This window comes from Lolium rigidum, chromosome 5, assembly GCF_022539505.1.
Source record: "Lolium rigidum isolate FL_2022 chromosome 5, APGP_CSIRO_Lrig_0.1, whole genome shotgun sequence".
NCBI classification, from domain to species: Eukaryota; Viridiplantae; Streptophyta; class Magnoliopsida; order Poales; family Poaceae; genus Lolium; species Lolium rigidum.
Window position 1 is genome coordinate 71988301 of NC_061512.1, and position 18607 is coordinate 72006907.

At 48.1% G+C, this 18607-nt stretch overlaps 1 protein-coding gene across 1 annotated transcript; it reads left to right on the forward strand.

Moving 5' to 3' along the window:
• Positions 1–1946: 1946 nt before the first annotated feature.
• On the forward strand, positions 1947–7357 carry LOC124656102 (probable protein phosphatase 2C 21). The gene is made up of 14 exons (XM_047194907.1): positions 1947–1984; positions 2665–2869; positions 3346–3415; positions 3836–3941; positions 4135–4246; positions 4369–4388; positions 4592–4598; positions 4775–4885; positions 5001–5175; positions 5267–5340; positions 5430–5482; positions 6107–6161; positions 6377–6640; positions 7103–7357. The coding sequence occupies exons 1-14, from the start codon at positions 1947–1949 to the stop codon at positions 7355–7357; spliced, it is 1545 nt and encodes a 514-aa protein (XP_047050863.1).
• Positions 7358–18607: the final 11250 nt, after the last annotated feature.

Consider the following 18607-nt stretch of genomic DNA (forward strand, 5'->3'; position numbering starts at 1 on the left):
GGAGGCGGGAGAAGCGGGGGTCGAGGGCGACGGCGGGCGCGGGGATCCGTGAAGCTGGATGCGGCTCCGACGGCAGGCGCGGAGCAAGGCGTGACGGCGGCGGGCGGCCTGCCCTCCCGGGCGGCGTGACGGCGGCGTGCGGAAGACACGTCGCGCGCGCGGCATCAGGGCCGTGGCTGGTCCCTGGGACACGTGTCTCGCACGGGCTCATCAGGGCCGTCCGATCCTCCACGTCAGGGGCGGTTAGCGATCGGAGGGCAGGAAACGCAGCCTCCGTCGCCTCGCCTGGCTGGCTGCCAGGCGAGCAGTATATTTGCTGCCGCTGCAGCTCTGCACCACCGCAACAAACTTTTCCCCTCTCTTCTCCTCCGACTCCGAGCAGACGCAGACGCACAAGCCACAAGCAGCGGAGGCGGAGCAGCGGAGGACCACGGTGAGAGAGGTGATCCTCGTCCCCTTCCCCTCCCCTTCCCGTCTCCTCTCTCGTGAGATCTTCTGCTTCTTCGGCTCGTTCGCGGGCTGCTGATCGACCAGAGGAGCGCGGTGTGTCGGCATTCTGTTCCGTGGCCATTTTTGTTCCTCCAAGACCGCCATGTTCGTTGATTCGTCTTGCTATCGTTGCTGTTTTCGATTCCAAACCCGCGGGACTCCCTTCTTCTGCTTCTTCTTCGGTTGGTTCGTGCGTGGGCGACTCATCGAGCGGAGGAGCGCGGTGCGTCGGCGCGCGTTCTATTGCCGCTTTTGTTCTGAGACGACGGCACGTTCGTTGATTCTTGCTCTTGCTATTTTCGATCCAAAACTCGTGAGTTTCGTCTGTGTCCTCGGTTCGTGGGATGCTCATCGAGCAGAGGGCCGTACACGTCAGCCTTCGGTGACCAATTTCGTTCTTCGGCGACGCCATGTTTGTTGATTCCTCTTGCTATTGTTGCTGTTTTTGCTTCAAAACTCGTGTCACCTTCGGGATTCTTCTTCGGTTCGTGGCCTACTGATCGACCAGAGCACGCCGTGTCAGCGTTCTGTCACCAATCTTGTTCCGAGACGATGCTTGTTGATTCCTCCTGTTATTCTTGCTGTCTTGATCGTCTATTAGTGCTTGCTGTTGATGTCGAGTTCTAATAAATGTGCCTTGCCACTAATTAAATTACTTCTTGAATGAGATCGTGCACTCTTGCTTACTCTACTCTGTTCGGTTCATACATTCGTCCAATTCCAGTATGATTTGAGTTCCTGAAGCTTGTATGTACTGTCTCGTGTGGTTTGATTCTTGTGTAAGATCTTCGGTGCAAACCCCTATATTCTGTTAGGAGAATGCAATTTCCTCAATATAAGCATCCCAGGATGCAATATGTACATGCAGTAACATGATGGAGCTACTTAACCCTTTCTTAAATGCATATAACGAGTTGTAATGCAGTCAGCATCAGTACATTCAGTTTTCTTCAGTTCCTAGTTTACTTTCTTGGATAACATTTCCTAGTCTACTATACTCATACTTAAATCTTCCGATTCCGAGCAGACGCAGAAGCCAGAAGCAGCGGAGGCGGAGCAGCGGAGGAAAGGTGAGAGAGGTGATCGTCCCTTCCCGTCTCCTCCCCTCTCCTCTCTCGTGAGATCTTCTGCTTCTTCGGTTCGTTCGTGGGCTGCTGATCGACCACGGTGTGTCGGCATTCTGTTCCGTGGCCATTTTTGTTCCTCCAAGACGCCATATTCGTTGATTCGTCTTGCTATCGTCGCTGTTTTCGATTCCAAACCCGTGGGACTCCCTTCTTCTGCTTTTTCTGCGGTTGGTTCGTGGGCTACTCGTCGAGCAGAGGAGCGCGGTGCGTCGTTAGCGTTCCGTGGCCGCTTTTGTTCCGAAACGACGGCATGCTCGTTGATTCCTCTTGCTATTGCTGCTGTTTTCGATTCAAACCCCGTGAGTTTCGTCTGCGTCTTCGGTTCGTGGGATGCTCATCGAGCAGAGGGCCGTGCGCGTCAGCCTTCCGTGACCAATTTTGTTCTTTTGCCCTGGCATGTTCGTTGATTCCTCTTGCTACTCTTGCTGTTTCTTTTGCTTCAAAACTCGTGTGATCTTCTCGCTTCTTCTTCGGTTCGTGGCCTACTGATCGAGCAGAGCACGCCGTGTCAGCGTTCTGTGACCAACTTTGTTCCGAGACGATGATTGTTGATTCCTCCTGTTATTCTTGCTGTGTCTTGATCGTCTATTAGTGCTTGCTGTTGATGTCGAGTCCTAATAAATGTGCCTTGCCACTAATTAAACCAAAGCATCTACCAAGTCTTACTACTTGAATGAGATCGTGCACTCTTGCTTACTCTACTCTCTTCGTTTCATACATGCGGCCAGTTCCAGTATGATTTCAGTTCCTGAAGCTTGTATGTACTGTTTCGTGTGGTTTGTATCTTCTGTAAGATCTTCGGTTCAAACCTGGCCTATACTTTGTTAGGAGAATGCAATTTCCTCATACTATATAAGCATCCCAGGATGCCATATGTACATGCAGTAACATGATGGAGCTACTTAGCCATTTCTTAAATCAAGTTCTCTGCCATATAGCGATATGTAATTCATTCAGTATCAGTACATTCAGTTTTCTTCAGTTCCTAGTTTCTTTCTTTCTTGGATAACATTTCCTAGTCTACTATACTCATACTTCAATCCTGCAGGAAAGTAAACCTCTACAAGCCTGACCCGTTCATGGAAAATGGAGCGAATGATCATGGACACCTGGGGCCTGAAGACCATCCCAAGACTACTGAAGCACCAGCCGTCGCTGCTGATACGGCCGAAGTGCTCGATGAGGAGGCTATCCTCATTGGCATCTTCAGGAGGGCTCTCCTCGACCATGGGGACAAGCGCCCTTGTGTCCAGGTTAGAGTTCCCTCCTTTGATCTCCTTCTGTGTTACGTCCATGGAACCGCAACTGGTTCCTTAGGTTAGGCTTTGGGTATGCAGTGGGCGGTTTATTCCTTTGATGCATTCTGTAAAAATACGATTGCTAGGAATTGTGTTATTCTCACATCTAGTATTTTTTTCAGTGCTATTATGAGTCTTCGGAGAGTAAAAAAACTCCGAAGCACCTTCTTCCCCGTGATTTCAAGAATCATTACAGATTGGCACACCGACAGTTCCAGAGGGAATCTAAAGGTAAGCGGGCTATTTGCCCTGCTTGCAAAAATCAATTTGTTGCTGGAAGTGAACTATATGAACGGCACAGGAAGTTGCTCGGAGTGCACCATTGACAAGGTAGTACTGGTTAGCATTTTTTCTGTGTGTATTTGATGCTTATTTTTTCCTATTAGTTCTGGTTGAATCTCAAGCTTGACTTTCGCTCTTATGTTTTTCAGCATACAACTATCCGAGATCTAGATCATACCGGGTCCACATCATTCTTTGGTGTTTATGATGGCCATGGAGGTTTGATCTTCCTTTCTCATCTTGCTACAACAAATCGAAACATGTCAACTTATTACATCAGTACTGTGCTTGTTGGATAGTGCAGATATAACGTGGATTGTGCAAAAGTAATACTTGCGATGGACCAAACGTTTCATGTGTTGGAGTTGTGATTATTGTACTCTGAAATGTTGTGATTTGTGAGGAATAATCAAAACTTTCTTCTGATCTGTTAATGACAGAGGTGGGGTGTATATTATCACTGTGTTGGGTGTATCACTTCTCTCCAGTGATACCTATTGAATGGATGCTCAGCTGCGGTGTTCATCACATTTTTTCGAATATAAGCTTATATGCACATTCTATTGATTCCACGTTCCTCTGTTATATGTGTATACTTATATAACAATGCCAGACTTAGCAATATATTATCTGTTTCAGGAGCTAATGTTGCACTGTATTGTGCGAACCGATTTCATACTGAGCTTCTACGAGATGAAGATTACCAGAACAATCTGGATGGTGCAGTGCGGCACGTGTTCTTCAGGTCATTTAACTAAATCTTGTACTCTATATCTCAGGCTCTGTAAGTTTTATCCCTTTTCAGTTGTCAAAGGTGAAAGTGCCAATATTACACCTATTTTATTCATAGTTGTCCTGTTCTCGTAGCAAAGAAGGTTTGGCATGTTGCCTGTGCAAATATGAAATATGTAATCACTGTTCCTCCTTAATTGTTGCAGAATGGATGAGCAGCTGAGAGAATATGATGAATGGAGAGCGTTAGCTAGACCCCGCCGCCGCCGTTTTAGTTTCAATTTGCTAAATTGTCTCAGGGCTGCTACTTGGGCTAAGGTTTGGTTTCCTCCAAGTTGATTATCAAGTATTGTGCTTCAGTATGAACTTTTGAAGAAGTTAACAAAGATTGTATCTCTTGGATAATATGCATACTATTATCTGTAAAACCGAACTGGAAGGAATCACATGGATTATGGAGGTTCTATTTTACTTTCTGGAGATATGATTTCGAGTTGGAAGTGGTATATATATAAATCTATTACTCATTTCTCCAATTTCTGAGTTGGAGGTTGGAGTAGTTGTTATAGTGATTGGCTGGTTTATTGAGTTGGAGGTCAAATGCTTCTAAGTTGTTCTCCTTGGTCATTCCACCTTGGCTGTTATCACTTGTCATATTCCCAGAATCAAGGTATGACATTAGAAATAACTCTCTTCATGTGCTCGAATTCATCATTCGGTTGATTGCTTCGTTATCTAAGGGAACACAGAAAAAAAATTCCTCCTAGTGACTCTCAATGCTTGTTTATTCCATACAAGAGTTGGAATTTTTTTCGTATAATTTAGTTTGGAAACTTTTTCTTTCAGGGAATCCCTTACTCTGAAGGAAGCACAGCCTCTGTGGCTCTCATTAGAGGAAACCAAATCATTGTTGGAAGTGTTGGTGATTCTCGCTGTGTACTCTCAAGGAATGGTCAGGTATAGTTACTGTTCCCTTATCAAATATCTAGGTGGCACCTAATTGTTCAGCTCTTTTGTCATAATAAATGCATTCAGTGGGTGCTTTAATGTCCTTTTATCCATTCATCCAAAGGCAATGGATTTATCCACCGATCACAAACCAAACCTTCCGGATGAATGTCGGAGAATTCAAACTGCTGGAGGACGAGTAACCAGGGATACGCGACGTGTTTGGTGTGCAGGACAGGAAAGAGTACAGTTGGGAAGCTATCGTGTTAATGGGCTCCTAGCCATGTCTAGATCTATTGGTACAATCTTATTTGATTTCTTTTTGGTCAGTTGCATACTTCTATTCTATCTATTTCATTATACTTGGCAATTTGCCTACGTGCATTTCAGGTGATTTTGTCTTGAAATCGAACGGTTTGTCTGCTACAGAACAGATGGTGACATGTAATCCTGATGTTCGCACTGTAAGTTAATTTAGCTGTGTTAGTGGAGTATAAATTTGTTTACATGGGTGTGTTCTAAACTTCTAATGGATATTGCACTTTTTTGCTAGGCGGACATAACTGATGATACTGAGTTTCTTCTTATAGCAAGTGACGGCATCTGGTTAGTCCTCAGTTCAAAATATTTGAAGTGGTTACTTTATTTTACTTCCTTCTAAGTGCAAATTTTCGTCCAGAATAAATCTACTCCAAAATGACGGTTGTGTTGTATGCTTGGGTAGTCTTAGGGAAGAAGAATATATCCAGAGTGGCATTTACATTTTGGTTCAGTTAAATTCGTTGTGGCCTGGGCTGGTAGCTTCTAAGTCCAAAGCTACTTAATCGTCTCTGTAGTTCTTTTGTTGTGATTTCTTGTACTGGGGGACTTAAAAGTTCAGGAACATGTGCCAATCCTTACCTTAGCTGATTCTTCACTGTGTCCAATTTTTTTTTAGATTCGATGGATTTGTGTCTGTTTTACTTAGCTAATTGGAAATGTGTGTTTCATTCATCTTGCAAGAACTTGCTTAACAATCTTACCACTTGATGAAACATTTGCACCAATAAGAATCATTCTAAGATGTGGAATAATATATCTCCCTAGTATTCTGCTCATATTGGAGAATGCTAAAACTAATACAAGAATAAACTCAATTACCATACGCCATTTAGTCATTTTTTATGCTTCTGTAAATTCATTCATATAACAGTATTCAGATGACATTCCTCTGATTTCCCTCTGTTTCAGGGATATCTTGTCAAGTCAGGGCGCGGTGGATTTTGTACACCAGAAGTTAGCAAGCGTAAGGCTTTTTTTTTTACTCATTCTTCCTTGTCACTGAAGTAAAGAACAAAAATTATACTGGAAAGGCCATTTAGAATCTATCTGCTCATGTATGCTATTCGAACAGTTGATTGATACCTAAAGCCTACAATGGATTGGTATCATGTTTTTCCTTCTATGCATTTGTTGATAGAACTGTCACTCATGTAGCACATGTCTGGTGTCTCAACACAGGGGACAACAGATCTGCGTACCATTTGTGAGGGGCTTCTTAGCCATTGCTTCAGGTCGAGGGACAACTCAACCGTGATACTGGTTCAGTTCAAGCCTGCCGCCAGGATTCCTCTTGCTCCTCCGGCCAGCGCCGCGCCAGTGGTTAACCCAAGTGCCACTGAAACTTCCAGTGCCGCCAATCCTGACGCTAGTGCTGAAGCCAAGGCTGACTCCGGCAGAGAGATCGAGGAACTTGAAGGACCGCTCCTGCCTCTGTCAACATTTGTGAGTTTTGACCGAGAAGAGAGAGCTCCTGGGTCGGGGAAGCGTGCAGTGCTATTTGGTTTCCTATTTTTCAAAGACGACACGGTGTGGTGCCTTGCCACTGTGTAGGATGATGATACCATGCGTAGGAGTAATAGTCCCACTTACTCGGTGCTTCCTGGGAACTGTTTAGAAGAATTTGCCACTTGGATTTGGATTTACGCACTCGGTTTTGTTTTCTACTACTCCGTACTTCTGATGTTGGATCGACACTCTCTATTGATGCTAAGTGCCTTCAGAATTCTTCTGTGCTATGCAGTATTATGCCTTCAGAAATCTTTTGTCTGATCGTGTTGTATCTTGAAGATGCTTAGTCCAGTAGTGTTCCATCCACGGGTAAAAAATCGGACGGCTGTCAAATCGTACACTAAAATGCGAACGTTTTTATCATTATAGCTTTCCCTAATAATTACTGGATTACAGCATCAAATAAGCAGTCGGGTGCAGCCGTGCAGGGAGATTAAACTATGCGGCCAGTGCAGTGCATGCAGAAGCTGTTGCTGTGTTCTGAAGCTATACAAGCGGCAGCTCCATGGGGGCATGGGACAGGTCCAGCTCAAGACTGACCCGCTCATCCTCGCCAAGGCACTACAAAGTACAGAATACGACCGTGCACCTGAAGGAGTTCTCTTCCGTGACATGCGTACCTTCTTACGCTTGAACTTCATTTCTTTTTAAGTGGCACATGTGACCAGGTCTTTTAGTAGTGTTGCACACTTCTTAGTTGCTTATAGTTCCAACCAAAGTATGGTTCAGCTGCTATGGCCCTAATCTGTACCGACTGATTTAAGTGTTGCTGTGGCCAGCGAGTCTGCTGAAGTGCACTTGAAGACTTTGATGGCAATATCTGAGAGCTTGGCAAGCTTCTTCATGTAGGTCACGCGGGCGGAGGGAGCTGTGATATACTCTTCAGTGGTCCAGGGGGCGGCATCAGAAGCCGGATCCTCGACCCTGACCTTAGCAATGGCCTCTTCACCACGTTCTTGCGACTCAGCGAAGATGACTGCAGAAAAGAACTAAAGAAACCGGTGTAAGAATAAACTGGCGAGAAAAGAAACCTTACAAAGAAAGAGAAAAAAAATACTTACTCCGGATCTTGTCATCCAAGTCTTTGATAATCCGGCCGTGGTTAATCTGGACCAGCTCCAGCGCATTGTTCCGCTGCCTCCAGCTCCCGCAGGTCCCTCTCCTCCTTGATCTGCTGCTGCAACCGGTCTTGGAGCACCTGGACCTCCCCCTCTTGCAACTCGATCAGCGCGGCCTTGGCTTATTTCACCTCGGCTTTGCCGGCCTTGATGGTCTCTTTAAGCGCGCTATTGTGCCGCAGCCTAGCCTGGATCAGCTCTTCCTTAAGCCTGGCAGTCTCATTCTTCTGAGCCTGCAGCTCGTTCTGGTGCTAGAGGGAGAGCTTCTCCTTCTCGGCTGGAAACCGAAATAAAATAAGTCAACAAAGTGGAAAATGAACAAGGGAAAAGAAACTGATGAATGCAACAAACCTTGGAGAGCGGCGACCCGGTCGATGAGCTCATCAAGCTGGGAAGCTTCCGGAGGCGGGGCTGCTGAAAAAGAAGCCGGTTAACAAAGTTCTACGAAGGCAGAACTGGTATGAAAGAAACCGGTCAGAGAAGAAAAGCAAGTAAAGAACAAACCTTTGCATTGGCTGTGGGTCAGCTGGAGTGCGGCATGAGTCTCAGAGAGGCCGCGGTGCTCCCATAGCAGCTCCTCAAACAGCTTCTTGCGCGACTCCAGATTAGCTTCTCCGCGGTTCAGCTCGATGATCTGACCGGTTTGCGCGGATATCTTCTCGCTGATAGAAGCCGCAACTCGGCTGATGTGCAGTGTAAGCGTTCGGGAGCTGGTTGGCTGAGCCACGGTGGCCTGAAGGGCGCCGGAAAGCTGCTCCGTGGTAACTGTGGCGCCCCTTCGCGATGAGACCTTCTTGGTAGTAGGAGCAGTTGGAGGCTTCTTGGAAGATGTCGGCGGCGGAGCAGGTGAGCCTTTGGCAGGAGAGGCCGGCTTGGAACCTGCCGGTGGAACAGAGGAGGAAGTCGTTTTTGGTGAAGCAGTTGGCACTTCAGCAGTTTTCTCAGGGACGGGCAGAACCACTGAAGGTTCCGGCCATCCGTCTTGATCTGTACCGGCGCCCATGTTGTCGGCGCCGGGGGTCTCTGGATCCGGAGGCGAGGTAAAATCCCCCTCTGCACGGTGATCTTCAGGTTCAGGGGCCGTGTTCCCCTCACTTGCTGTGGGTCCCCGAGGGGGAAGGAGATTTGCCGGCACCAGAGTGTGCCGGACTTGCGTGAGAGGTACGGCGTTCGTCCTTAGAAGGACTGGGCACAACGAGGGGATCATCATCTTCTTCACTGTTATCTTGAGTTTGGATGGTGTTCTGGGGAAGCCGGGTCCTGCCAGGGGTGCTCCGGGTAAGCTCAAGCGGAGCCCTGAAAGTAGAAGAGGAAAAGATGTTAGCTGAAAAAGATACCGGAGACACAAGTTTAAACCGGAAACAATTCAATCATAACTCACCCGGAAGAGATGGGAATGGTCTTCTTCTTCCTCTGCCGCGAAGGACCCGTGCTAGCTACCTTCTGGCGCTTGGAAGGTGGAGCTGCGCCGGTACCAGTGCTGTTGGTCGGGGTCTTCTGCGGTGACCCAGCATACCACTGCATGTTGTAGTATACAAGTCGTTGATATGATCTTCATGAAGGGACCTCTTCACAAATATCACATCCCTCAGAGTGGTACAACAGAAACATTACAGGTCATAACACTCGAGATTATATTACACTCAAGGACTTAACAAGTTGGTATTCTCACAGGTCCGATGAGAACACCCTAAGGTACTACTTAAGTTCATTACAAACCAGCATAAATAGTAAAATGAGCTCAACAACTTATTTAGGTAAGTTTCTACGCTGCTCGGCTCTATGTCACTAGGGTATGACACTACTCCGCCTCATTATTGTCGGGCCCGTAGACTATCCCATAGTCCACGCCTTCCACTCCTCCGGACAGATTAGGTTCTTCATAGACCAGCTCGTAGTCGCCTTCCGGTGCTCCGTCAGTGGCCTCCACTTTATTATCACAGTCTAGCGAGGGTGTCGAAAGAAAGTGAGTACAGAGGTACTCAGCAAGCTCAAAAGGAAAAATGTGTTTGACGCACTAGCTACGACCATTGATCAGAAAATCTCCGATCAATGCATGTTTCGCAAACATTTCTTCAAAAGGTTTATTTTATTCAGAAAACTATGCCTGCCAGTCTTCACAGGTTGAACCAAACTTCATGGTGTTCCTTTCCTGCCGCGTTCGTAGTCCCCTTCCCGGAACAAGGAGTGACTGCCACAGTTCGATACCTCTGCAGAGGTGCGTTACTTTTCCCATAAGAGAACTTATCCTTGATACCAACCGAGACACGTTTCTCATCCACACTTCCTTGGTGTGGGGCCAGGTGTAAGATCCAAGCCAATCACTGCCTTCTCCACGACCCTGCATACCCACCCTTTTGTCCATTCTAACTAGGGTCTCCTAAGGTCAAACAATGGCTCTGATACCAACTTGCACCCGGATTTTTAATTCCAGATGCCTATTATGCCGTACATCGCAATCCCAGGAATATTGTTTTTGCGAGACATAATAGATTGATATCACAGAACATCATTCATTACAAACCATAATTGTCTTACATCAAAGGATCACATGATCCAGTCTTACAATAATAGTTGATCTAATGATCAATTACAAAATACACAGCGGAGGAAACGTAGTAGCGGTCCATCTGTTCCACGAGCAACGCTTGACGTCAGGAGTAGTCCTAGTTATCATAGACGTCCTGCTGTCCATCCTCCTGGTACTGGTTCTCCTCTTCATAGTCTGGCCATTTGAATAGCCAGGGACACAACCATGAGTACTTTAAAGTACTCGCAAACTAATACTAGTGTAAGTACTAACAATTTTAGTAAGAGGGTTCTAAGCTCTAGGTTTATTTGCATAAAGCCAATTTTATTTCATAAGCATTTAGTAAACAAAGACTCTTCATTTTCCTAACTTAACTCAAGTGGGAACATTAGTGTCATTCCCACAACTCTGTTGTGATCAAGTCAAATTCACCTTTTAATTCGCCATTCATTATTAGAAAACATCTGACAACGAAATAGTATGGTCATCTGATACGTTTCCAGCGTATCTATAATTTCTGATGTTCCATGCTAGTTTTATGACAATACCTACATGTTTTGCTCGCACTTTATAATGATTTCATGAATATTCCGGAACTAACCTATTAACAAGATGCCACAGTGCCAGTTCCTGTCTTCTGCTGTTTTTGGTTCCAGAAAGGCTGTTCGGGCAATATTATCGGAATTCGACGAAACGAAAGCCAAATATCTTATTTCACCGAGACGGACTAGAACACCGAAGGGGAGACGGAGAGGAGTCCCAGGGCCCCCAGACCACAGGGCCGCGCGGGTGGACCCCTGGCCGCGCCGGCCTATGGGGAGGGCGCCCTGGTGCCCCTCCGACGCCGCCTCTTCGCCTATAAAGTCCCTCGCGACCTAAAAACGCGAGACCGATTGATGAAAATCCAGAAAGACTCCAGGGACGCCGCCACCATCGCGAAACTCCAATTTGGGGGACAGAAGTCTCTGTTCCGGCACCCTGCCGGGACGGGGAATTGCCCCCGGAGTAATCTCCATCGACACCACCGCCATCTTCATCGCCGCTGCTGTCTCCCATGATGATGAGGGAGTAGTTCTCCCCCGAGGCTGAGGGCTCTACCGGTAGCTATGTGGTACATCTCTCTCTCCCATGGTTTGATCTTTATGTGATCATGAGCTTTGTATTACTATTAATCTATGTGCTACTCTAGTGATGTTATTAAAGTAGTCTATTCCTCCTTCATGATGTAATGTTGATAGTGTGTGCATCATGTAGTACTTGGCGTAGGTTATGATTATAATCTCTTCTAGATTATGAAGTTAACTATTACTATGATAGTATTGATGCGATCTATTCCCCCTTTCATAGCTATTGTTGACAGTGAGTATGCTATATTAGTACTCGGTCTAAATTGCAACGGTCTATTATGCACTCTAGATGTTACTTTAATATGAACTCCGGATGTTGTGGAGCTTGTTTACTCCGGCTTGAGGTGTGCTTTTGTAGCCCTACACAATGAATGGTGTTCGTTATCCAACAAGAGAGTGTATAAAGTAGCATTTATTTATTCAGTTATGTGATCAATGTTGAGAGAGTCCACTAGTGAAAGTATGATCCCTAGGCCTTGTTTCCAAATATCGAATCACCATTTATTTACTGTTCTACTGCTTGTTTACTTGCTGCCATATTTATTTCAGATTGTTATTACCACTCATATTCATCCATATCACTTGCATCTTACTATCTCTTCGCCGAACTAGTGCACCTATACATCTGACAAGTGTATTAGGTGTGTTGGGGACACAAGAGACTTCTTGTATCGTAATTGCCGGGTTGCTTGAGAGGGATATCTTTGACCTCTACCTCCCCGAGTTCGATATACCTTGGGTGATTCACTTAAGGGAAACTTGTCTGCTATTCTACAAACCTCTCGCTCTTGGAGGCCCAACACCGTCTACAAGAATAGAAGCGTGCGTAGACATCAAGCTATTTTCTCGGCGCCGTTGCCGGGGAGGTAAGGTAAAAGGTATTCACATCCTCCGACTACTAAGATATTTCCTAGCACTGTTGCCGGTGTGTGAGTGCTCGAAGCTATTTCCTTTAGATCCTGCAATTGCATCTTTTTGTTTCTTGTTTTTATTTTTCACTAGTTAGGCATAATGGAAAATAACAGTGAGCTTTTTAATCTATTTCCTCAGTTAAGACATTAATTGTGTGATGCGAAAATTAAAAAACCTATGGAACCTTATTTGCATGCTAGTAGCAATGTTATTAGTATGAACGCAATTACTGCTAATGCTATGGAGAAGTCTAAGCTTGGGGAAGCTAGTTTTTATGATGTTTTTAGCTTCCCATCTTTAGGGGAGAAAATTTGCTCTGATAATACTTTATCTCCCATATGCGATAACTCTAATGATGCTTGTGATATTTTAAATCCACCTACTGAAAGTACTGCTTTCAAGATACCCATGAAAATTATTGAATGTGTTACGAATAACAGCTATGAAGGGGATGGAACTATCCATCTGTTGGCGTCAGAAACCCACCGTCGAGCAACGACTGGCAACACAGTAGAGCCGGGAACAACTAGGGCTGCGGCTGGCCCCAGTCCCTCTGAGCGACGGCCCGCAAAGCCTTCTGGTCACGCGCCCGATGCTGTCGCAAGGGCGTGCCACCTGACCTATACCTGGTCAGGAAGGTGTGGATGATGCCTCGCTTAGTTTTCTGCAGGGCACACACGTAAACGTTAAATACGAGCCTCGATCGGCTCTCAGGTTATCCTGTGAATCGGCTCAAAGAGCCGATCCACCCATGATTCGTACAAGGTATCCGAATATATGGTGGTCCTGCTTGATCAAGATAAAGCTAATATGATATACGACGATTTAGGGTTTTCACCGCATAATCGGATCATCCTACTCACGATTGGGCCTCGCGCTCGCGTACGGTGATCGTAAGCCGATCCTAGACGGGGCCTAAAAACCAACACGAGGTTGATCCTCGGAACGTCCTGTCTAGGGCTAGCAAACTACACCCTACACGCCGCTGGATCCTCCAACCCTTTGTAAGGCCTAACTATTGCAGATATTAAACTAATCTTTGAAGAATCAAGGAGCAACCGTGTTATCACCAGGATTTAACCGAGTCAGAGGTGGGCCGCAATCAAGATGGGCTTAAAGAAATATACATGGAGGATTACGTGAATCGGCCTGTTATACCAAGTTGGGTTTAATTGCCCTTGTATCTGTAAAATAATTAGATCGCTTTTTAGTTTAGAAAGTAGAATCTTACTCGTGCACGGTTTGGTGCACGCCCACATTAGAAAGTCCCCTGGACTATAAATATGTACCTAGGGTTTATGGAATAAACAACAACTCACGTTCAACCCAAAACAAACCAATCTCGGCGCATCGCCAACTCCTTCGTCTCGAGGGTTTCTATCGGTAAGCGACATGCTGCCTAGATCGCATCTTGCGATCTAGGCAGCACAAGCCCCACGTTGTTCATGCGTTGCTCGTACTGAAGCGCTTTTGATGGCGAGCAACGTAGTTATCATAGATGTGTTAGGATTAGCATTGTTCTTCGTTTAAGCATGCTTACGTAGTGCGATCCTTGCATATCTAGCCGTCCTCACACCTATCCCGGGTGTGGGGGCGGCACCCCGCTTGATCATTATTCAGTAGATCTGATTCGTTACGATTGCTCCTTGCTCTGCAAGGATTAGTTTAATATCTGCAATAGTTAGGCCTTACAAAGGGGGGGAGGATCCAGTGGCACGTAGGGTGGCGTTCGCAAGTCCTAAACAGGATGTTCCGAGGATCAACTTCATGTTGGTTTTTAGGCCTTGTTTAGGATCGGCTTACGAGCACCGTGCGTGGCCGCGAGGCCCAACCTCGGAGTAGGATGATCCGATTATGCGGTGAAAACCCTAAATCGTCGTAGATCTCATTAGCTTTATCTTGATCAAGCAGGACCACCAAGTATTCGTGCACCCCGTACGAATCATGGGTGGATCGGCTCTTTGAGCCGATTCACAGGATAACCTGAGAGCCGATCGAGGCTCGTATTTAACGTTTACATGTATGCCCTGCAGGAAACTAAGCGAGGCATCCACATCACCTTCCTGACCAGGTATAGGTCAGGTGGCACGCCCTTGCACTTCGCATCGCCGCGTGTGACCAGAAGAGCATTGCGGGCCGTCGCTCGGAGGGGTCTCAGCCAGCCGCAGCTCTAGGCTCTTCCCGGCTCTACGGTGTTGACAAGGCCGCTGCCCGCCGGTGGGTTTTGGCAGTCAACACATTCTCGGCACGCCCGGTGGGACAAACGTCTACGTCAACCACATCGCCATCTACATCCGAGATGGCGGACGGCACGCCGCTCACCTACGAGGAGCCGCCCGACGAGCTCAAGAAGCAATACAACGAGATCAAGGCCACCCTCGAAGCCGACCTCATCGGCTCTTTTCGCAGAACCCGTTCCCATGGCATCGGATGTAAGGGATTCTCACCGCAAGGTGCACCCGATGGGATAGACCTCTCGCCCCGTCGGAGGAACGCACCGGGGACCGCGGCGAGGAGATCAACTACTTGGTGGCTCACTCGCTACACCGCCACTCGAAAACTTGGTCAACGTGTTGGAGCGTGTCGCTCCGCGCGTAATCCGAGAGATCATGAGCCACCGGCACTCGCCGTCGGACCAGCTCTCGGGACTCATCAAGGAGAGTTGCCACTCCAGTCCCGTCCACCGCTGCCATATGTGTTGGCAGCACCCGCTGAAGTGCCGACTACACCGGCATTCGTCGTCTACAAGATTGGTGGTGACCCTAGTGACTACCAGTTCTTGATCGAGGCGCCTAAGGAGATCCCCGAAGGATACGCGTGCACGTATGTGCCGATTGTGGTAGCCGGGCACTCACAAACCAGGCCACGACATCGGGGACTCCGGCGAAGACAGGAGGAACGTCGCCAACGCAGCTTGAGAAGCGGACGTGGCTAACTAAGTACGCCACACCGACGAAACTCCCGAGCCCAGCTCCCGCGGTTGGCTCGTAGCTGGAAAAGCAAACATGGCTGGCTAAATACGCCACCCCGGCGAATCTCCGAGTGCAACTCCTACAGCCAAGCACAAGCGGATCAGATCGCACCATACCGAGAGACCAGTTCGGCATGGTGCCGAAAAGAAGGGCGAGTCGGCTATTCCAAGCCGTACCCCGACGATTACGAGATGATCCCGCTGCCACCTAAATATCGGCTCCCCGACTTCTCCAAATTCAGTGGATCGATGGCTCCAGCCTCCATCGAGCACGTCGGCCGATATTTGGCTCAACTAGGACCGGCTTCGTGTGTCGGATCAGCTACGCGTGAGGCTCTTTTCACAGTCCCTCACGGGATCTCGCTTTGGATGGTACACCTCTTTGCCGAAGCAAACTCCATCCAATCTTGGAAGCAATTGGAAGAACAAGCTCCATATGCAATACCATTCGGAGGCTTCCGAGTCCGGCATTGCCGATCTAGCACAACTACATCGAAGCGCGGGGAAACGGTGACAGAGTACATCCAGCGCTTCAGGAATCTTAGGAACCGATGTTATTCGGTTCGTATAACTGAAAAGGAAGCAGTCGAGTTGGCAGTAGCAGGCCTTGCCACACAGCTCAAGGACATGGCCTCCCAAGCAGATTATCCCTCGCTGGCGCACATGGTTCAGAAACTATCAGCATATGAACAGCGCCACCCGGACCTGTACCAAGACAAGTTCAAGCGTGCAAGTGGTCATGGTCGATACGGAGGAAGATGAAGTGCTCGCGGGAGACCAAGAAGTAGCAAGAGGCTGAGTGGACTCGGGGAGGAACCCCCGTGTCCCGCAAATGGGTAAAGCCACCAGGGCCGCCCGGGGATTTGATTTTGACGTGACCAAGACCGAACAAATCTTCGACCTCCTGCTCAAGGAGAAACAGCTTGACGATTCCCGAAGGTCTCAAGTTCCCTACGGCGAAAGAGCTAAACGGAAAGCCGTACTGCAAATTCCACAACTCGCTCTCCCATGCCACCAACGACTGCAGGGTGTGGCGTCAGCACATCCAAGCGGCGATAGAGAAGGGGCGCCTAATTTTCAACCAGTACGCCATGAAGGTCGACACCCAACCCTTCCCCGCCGTTAACATGGTGGAAGTCACCTACCCTGAGGGTTGCCAGCCAGGTCCCTCGTTCAGCATCAACATGGTAGGACCTGGGAACCACTCTGGCAAAGATGGAGATGAGGGCAGCTGCTCTCATAGCAAGGATACAGAGGAGGCCGCTCCACGCGATCGGCTCCGTCATGATGGCAAGCGCTACGTCACAGAGGGAGAGGTGAAGAACATAAGATATCAACGGCCTCTCTCTGACCACCTCCTCAACAAATATGTGAGTCGGCATGACCAACGCCGACGGTCCAATTATGATGATAGAGGGGATCGTCTGGCTAGAGAAGCCAGAAGACATCGTCGGCAGGATCGCGATGAGGAGGAGCACGAGCGCTGTGCCACGGAAACATCAAGGGAGCAAGACGACAACACCAGGCACTGGGACTGTCCCTTCTTCAGACACTGCTGGGATTCAGGAATGAGCCGATTGCCCACAATCGGCAATTGCCCAGAATGCAACAAGAAGAAGAAGGAGGCAGCCAACGTATCTGTGTTCGAGCGCCTAGGGCCTCTCCCGCCACAAAGCAAACGCGCTGAGTCACCTCGTTGGGCAGATCTTGAGGATTCAGAAGACGAGGGAGAAGTAGAAGAGGACAGGTACCACCGGCCAAGGTGGTGCCCTGACGGACTCAGCCGTTCCCAAAAACGCAGGGTTCAGCGATTGCGCGGCCTGGAGGAAGCCGAAAGGTTATACCTGCATACGCTAAGGAAGGCACGACCTGATCTGGCTGCGAAGGTTCAGCGAACCCTGGATGAAGAGGGTCGTCCACGAAAAATGGAGTGGCGCCCAAACAGAGGAAAGCCGATGATGAGACATCGGCTGGCACAAACATGGTACTCGTCTTGCCGACAGAGCTTAGTGCTCCACGACTCTACGGTGCACTCAAGGTGGACGACAGCAAGCGCATCAAGTCTGAGGTTGGGTTGGTTTTATCCAGCCTGGCCAAGTAGCAAGATTGAACCAATGAGCAAGCCAGGCGAGGCTGATCCTTGTGATCGGCCCCAAAAATTATGGAGGAACGCTACGGACTTCGGACAGCGTTCAAATGGATATGGAGGCCGATTCCGGCAATCGGCCAAAATTACCTTCACCACATGTTCTGCTTGCGTTCAGCACCGATCTACTGAGCAGTGGCCACGTCGGTAGACGAGAGTCAGCATGGATTTTTGCGAAACCGACGTGCAAGTGCAGTGCCCTGGCTATCCATACAAGCCGATATCTGCAGTCATCCAGCAGGTATCGGCTCGGGGGGCATATAATTAGATGAACATGCGTGCAGAGAGACATTGGGGGCCGATTAAGAAAAATCGGCCAAATAAAAAAAAAAACATTTTTGGCACAGCCGATGCAAGGGCATCGACTTCAGAATCAAGAAATAGCCGATGCGTAGCCATCGACTCTAGTCGGGCGATGTTTATCAAGTCTCCACCAAATCCGGGATTTCCAATCTGTGGGGCTAGTTCAGCTGAAACGGAAGATTATCGGCTGTCGGAGGAAGAAAGAGGATCGGCTGTGGCGCACTCTCCCTGACATTCTCGCCTCGAGTGAGACTCGGGGGGCAACAGGCCTAGTGGATAAAGATGGGGATACCATCGGCTGATCCTTCATTGCAACCTTCTTCACAATGACGGGTACTGAAAAGAATTATTGGGTTTGGTTGGAAAAGTTCAAAGGTTTTCCTGAAGATCCTGCATTTTCCACCAGATTTAGAAAATCATCAGCTGAAGAAGAGAAGGGTGAATTTCAAAGGACCGATGTGGTGCGATCGGCTCATTACGCATTGGCAAAGGGGACGAATCGGCAAGGTCAGTAGAAGGGGGAATCGGCTCAATTAAACTCAAAAGGAATCGGCAAAATCAAAATTGGGGAAAAGTTCTTCATTGATTAGATGAGATTTCTTACATAAAGAGCTAATTGCTCTCAAAAGGGGAATACTAGGGGATCCATTGCCCCATCTACTACTACTGGCCCTATTCTAGAGGTCCTATCTATGGGCCATCACTGCCCTCGTCGTCGCCGTCATCGCCGCTATCAGCGCTGCTCCCGGCGGGCTCGTCGTCGCTCCAAGGGCCGCCGACCGGGCCCTCGTTGT

Excerpts from the sequence above, each read along its gene's own strand:
- LOC124656102 (XM_047194907.1), top strand. The coding sequence starts at position 1,947 with ATGCTCATCGAGCAGAGGGCCGTGCGCGTCAGCCTTCC. Across the intron at positions 1,985-2,664 it reads GCCGTGCGCGTCAGCCTTCC|GAAAGTAAACCTCTACAAGC; the intron begins GTGACCAATTTT and ends TCAATCCTGCAG. Across the intron at positions 3,942-4,134 it reads GTGCGGCACGTGTTCTTCAG|AATGGATGAGCAGCTGAGAG; the intron begins GTCATTTAACTA and ends TAATTGTTGCAG.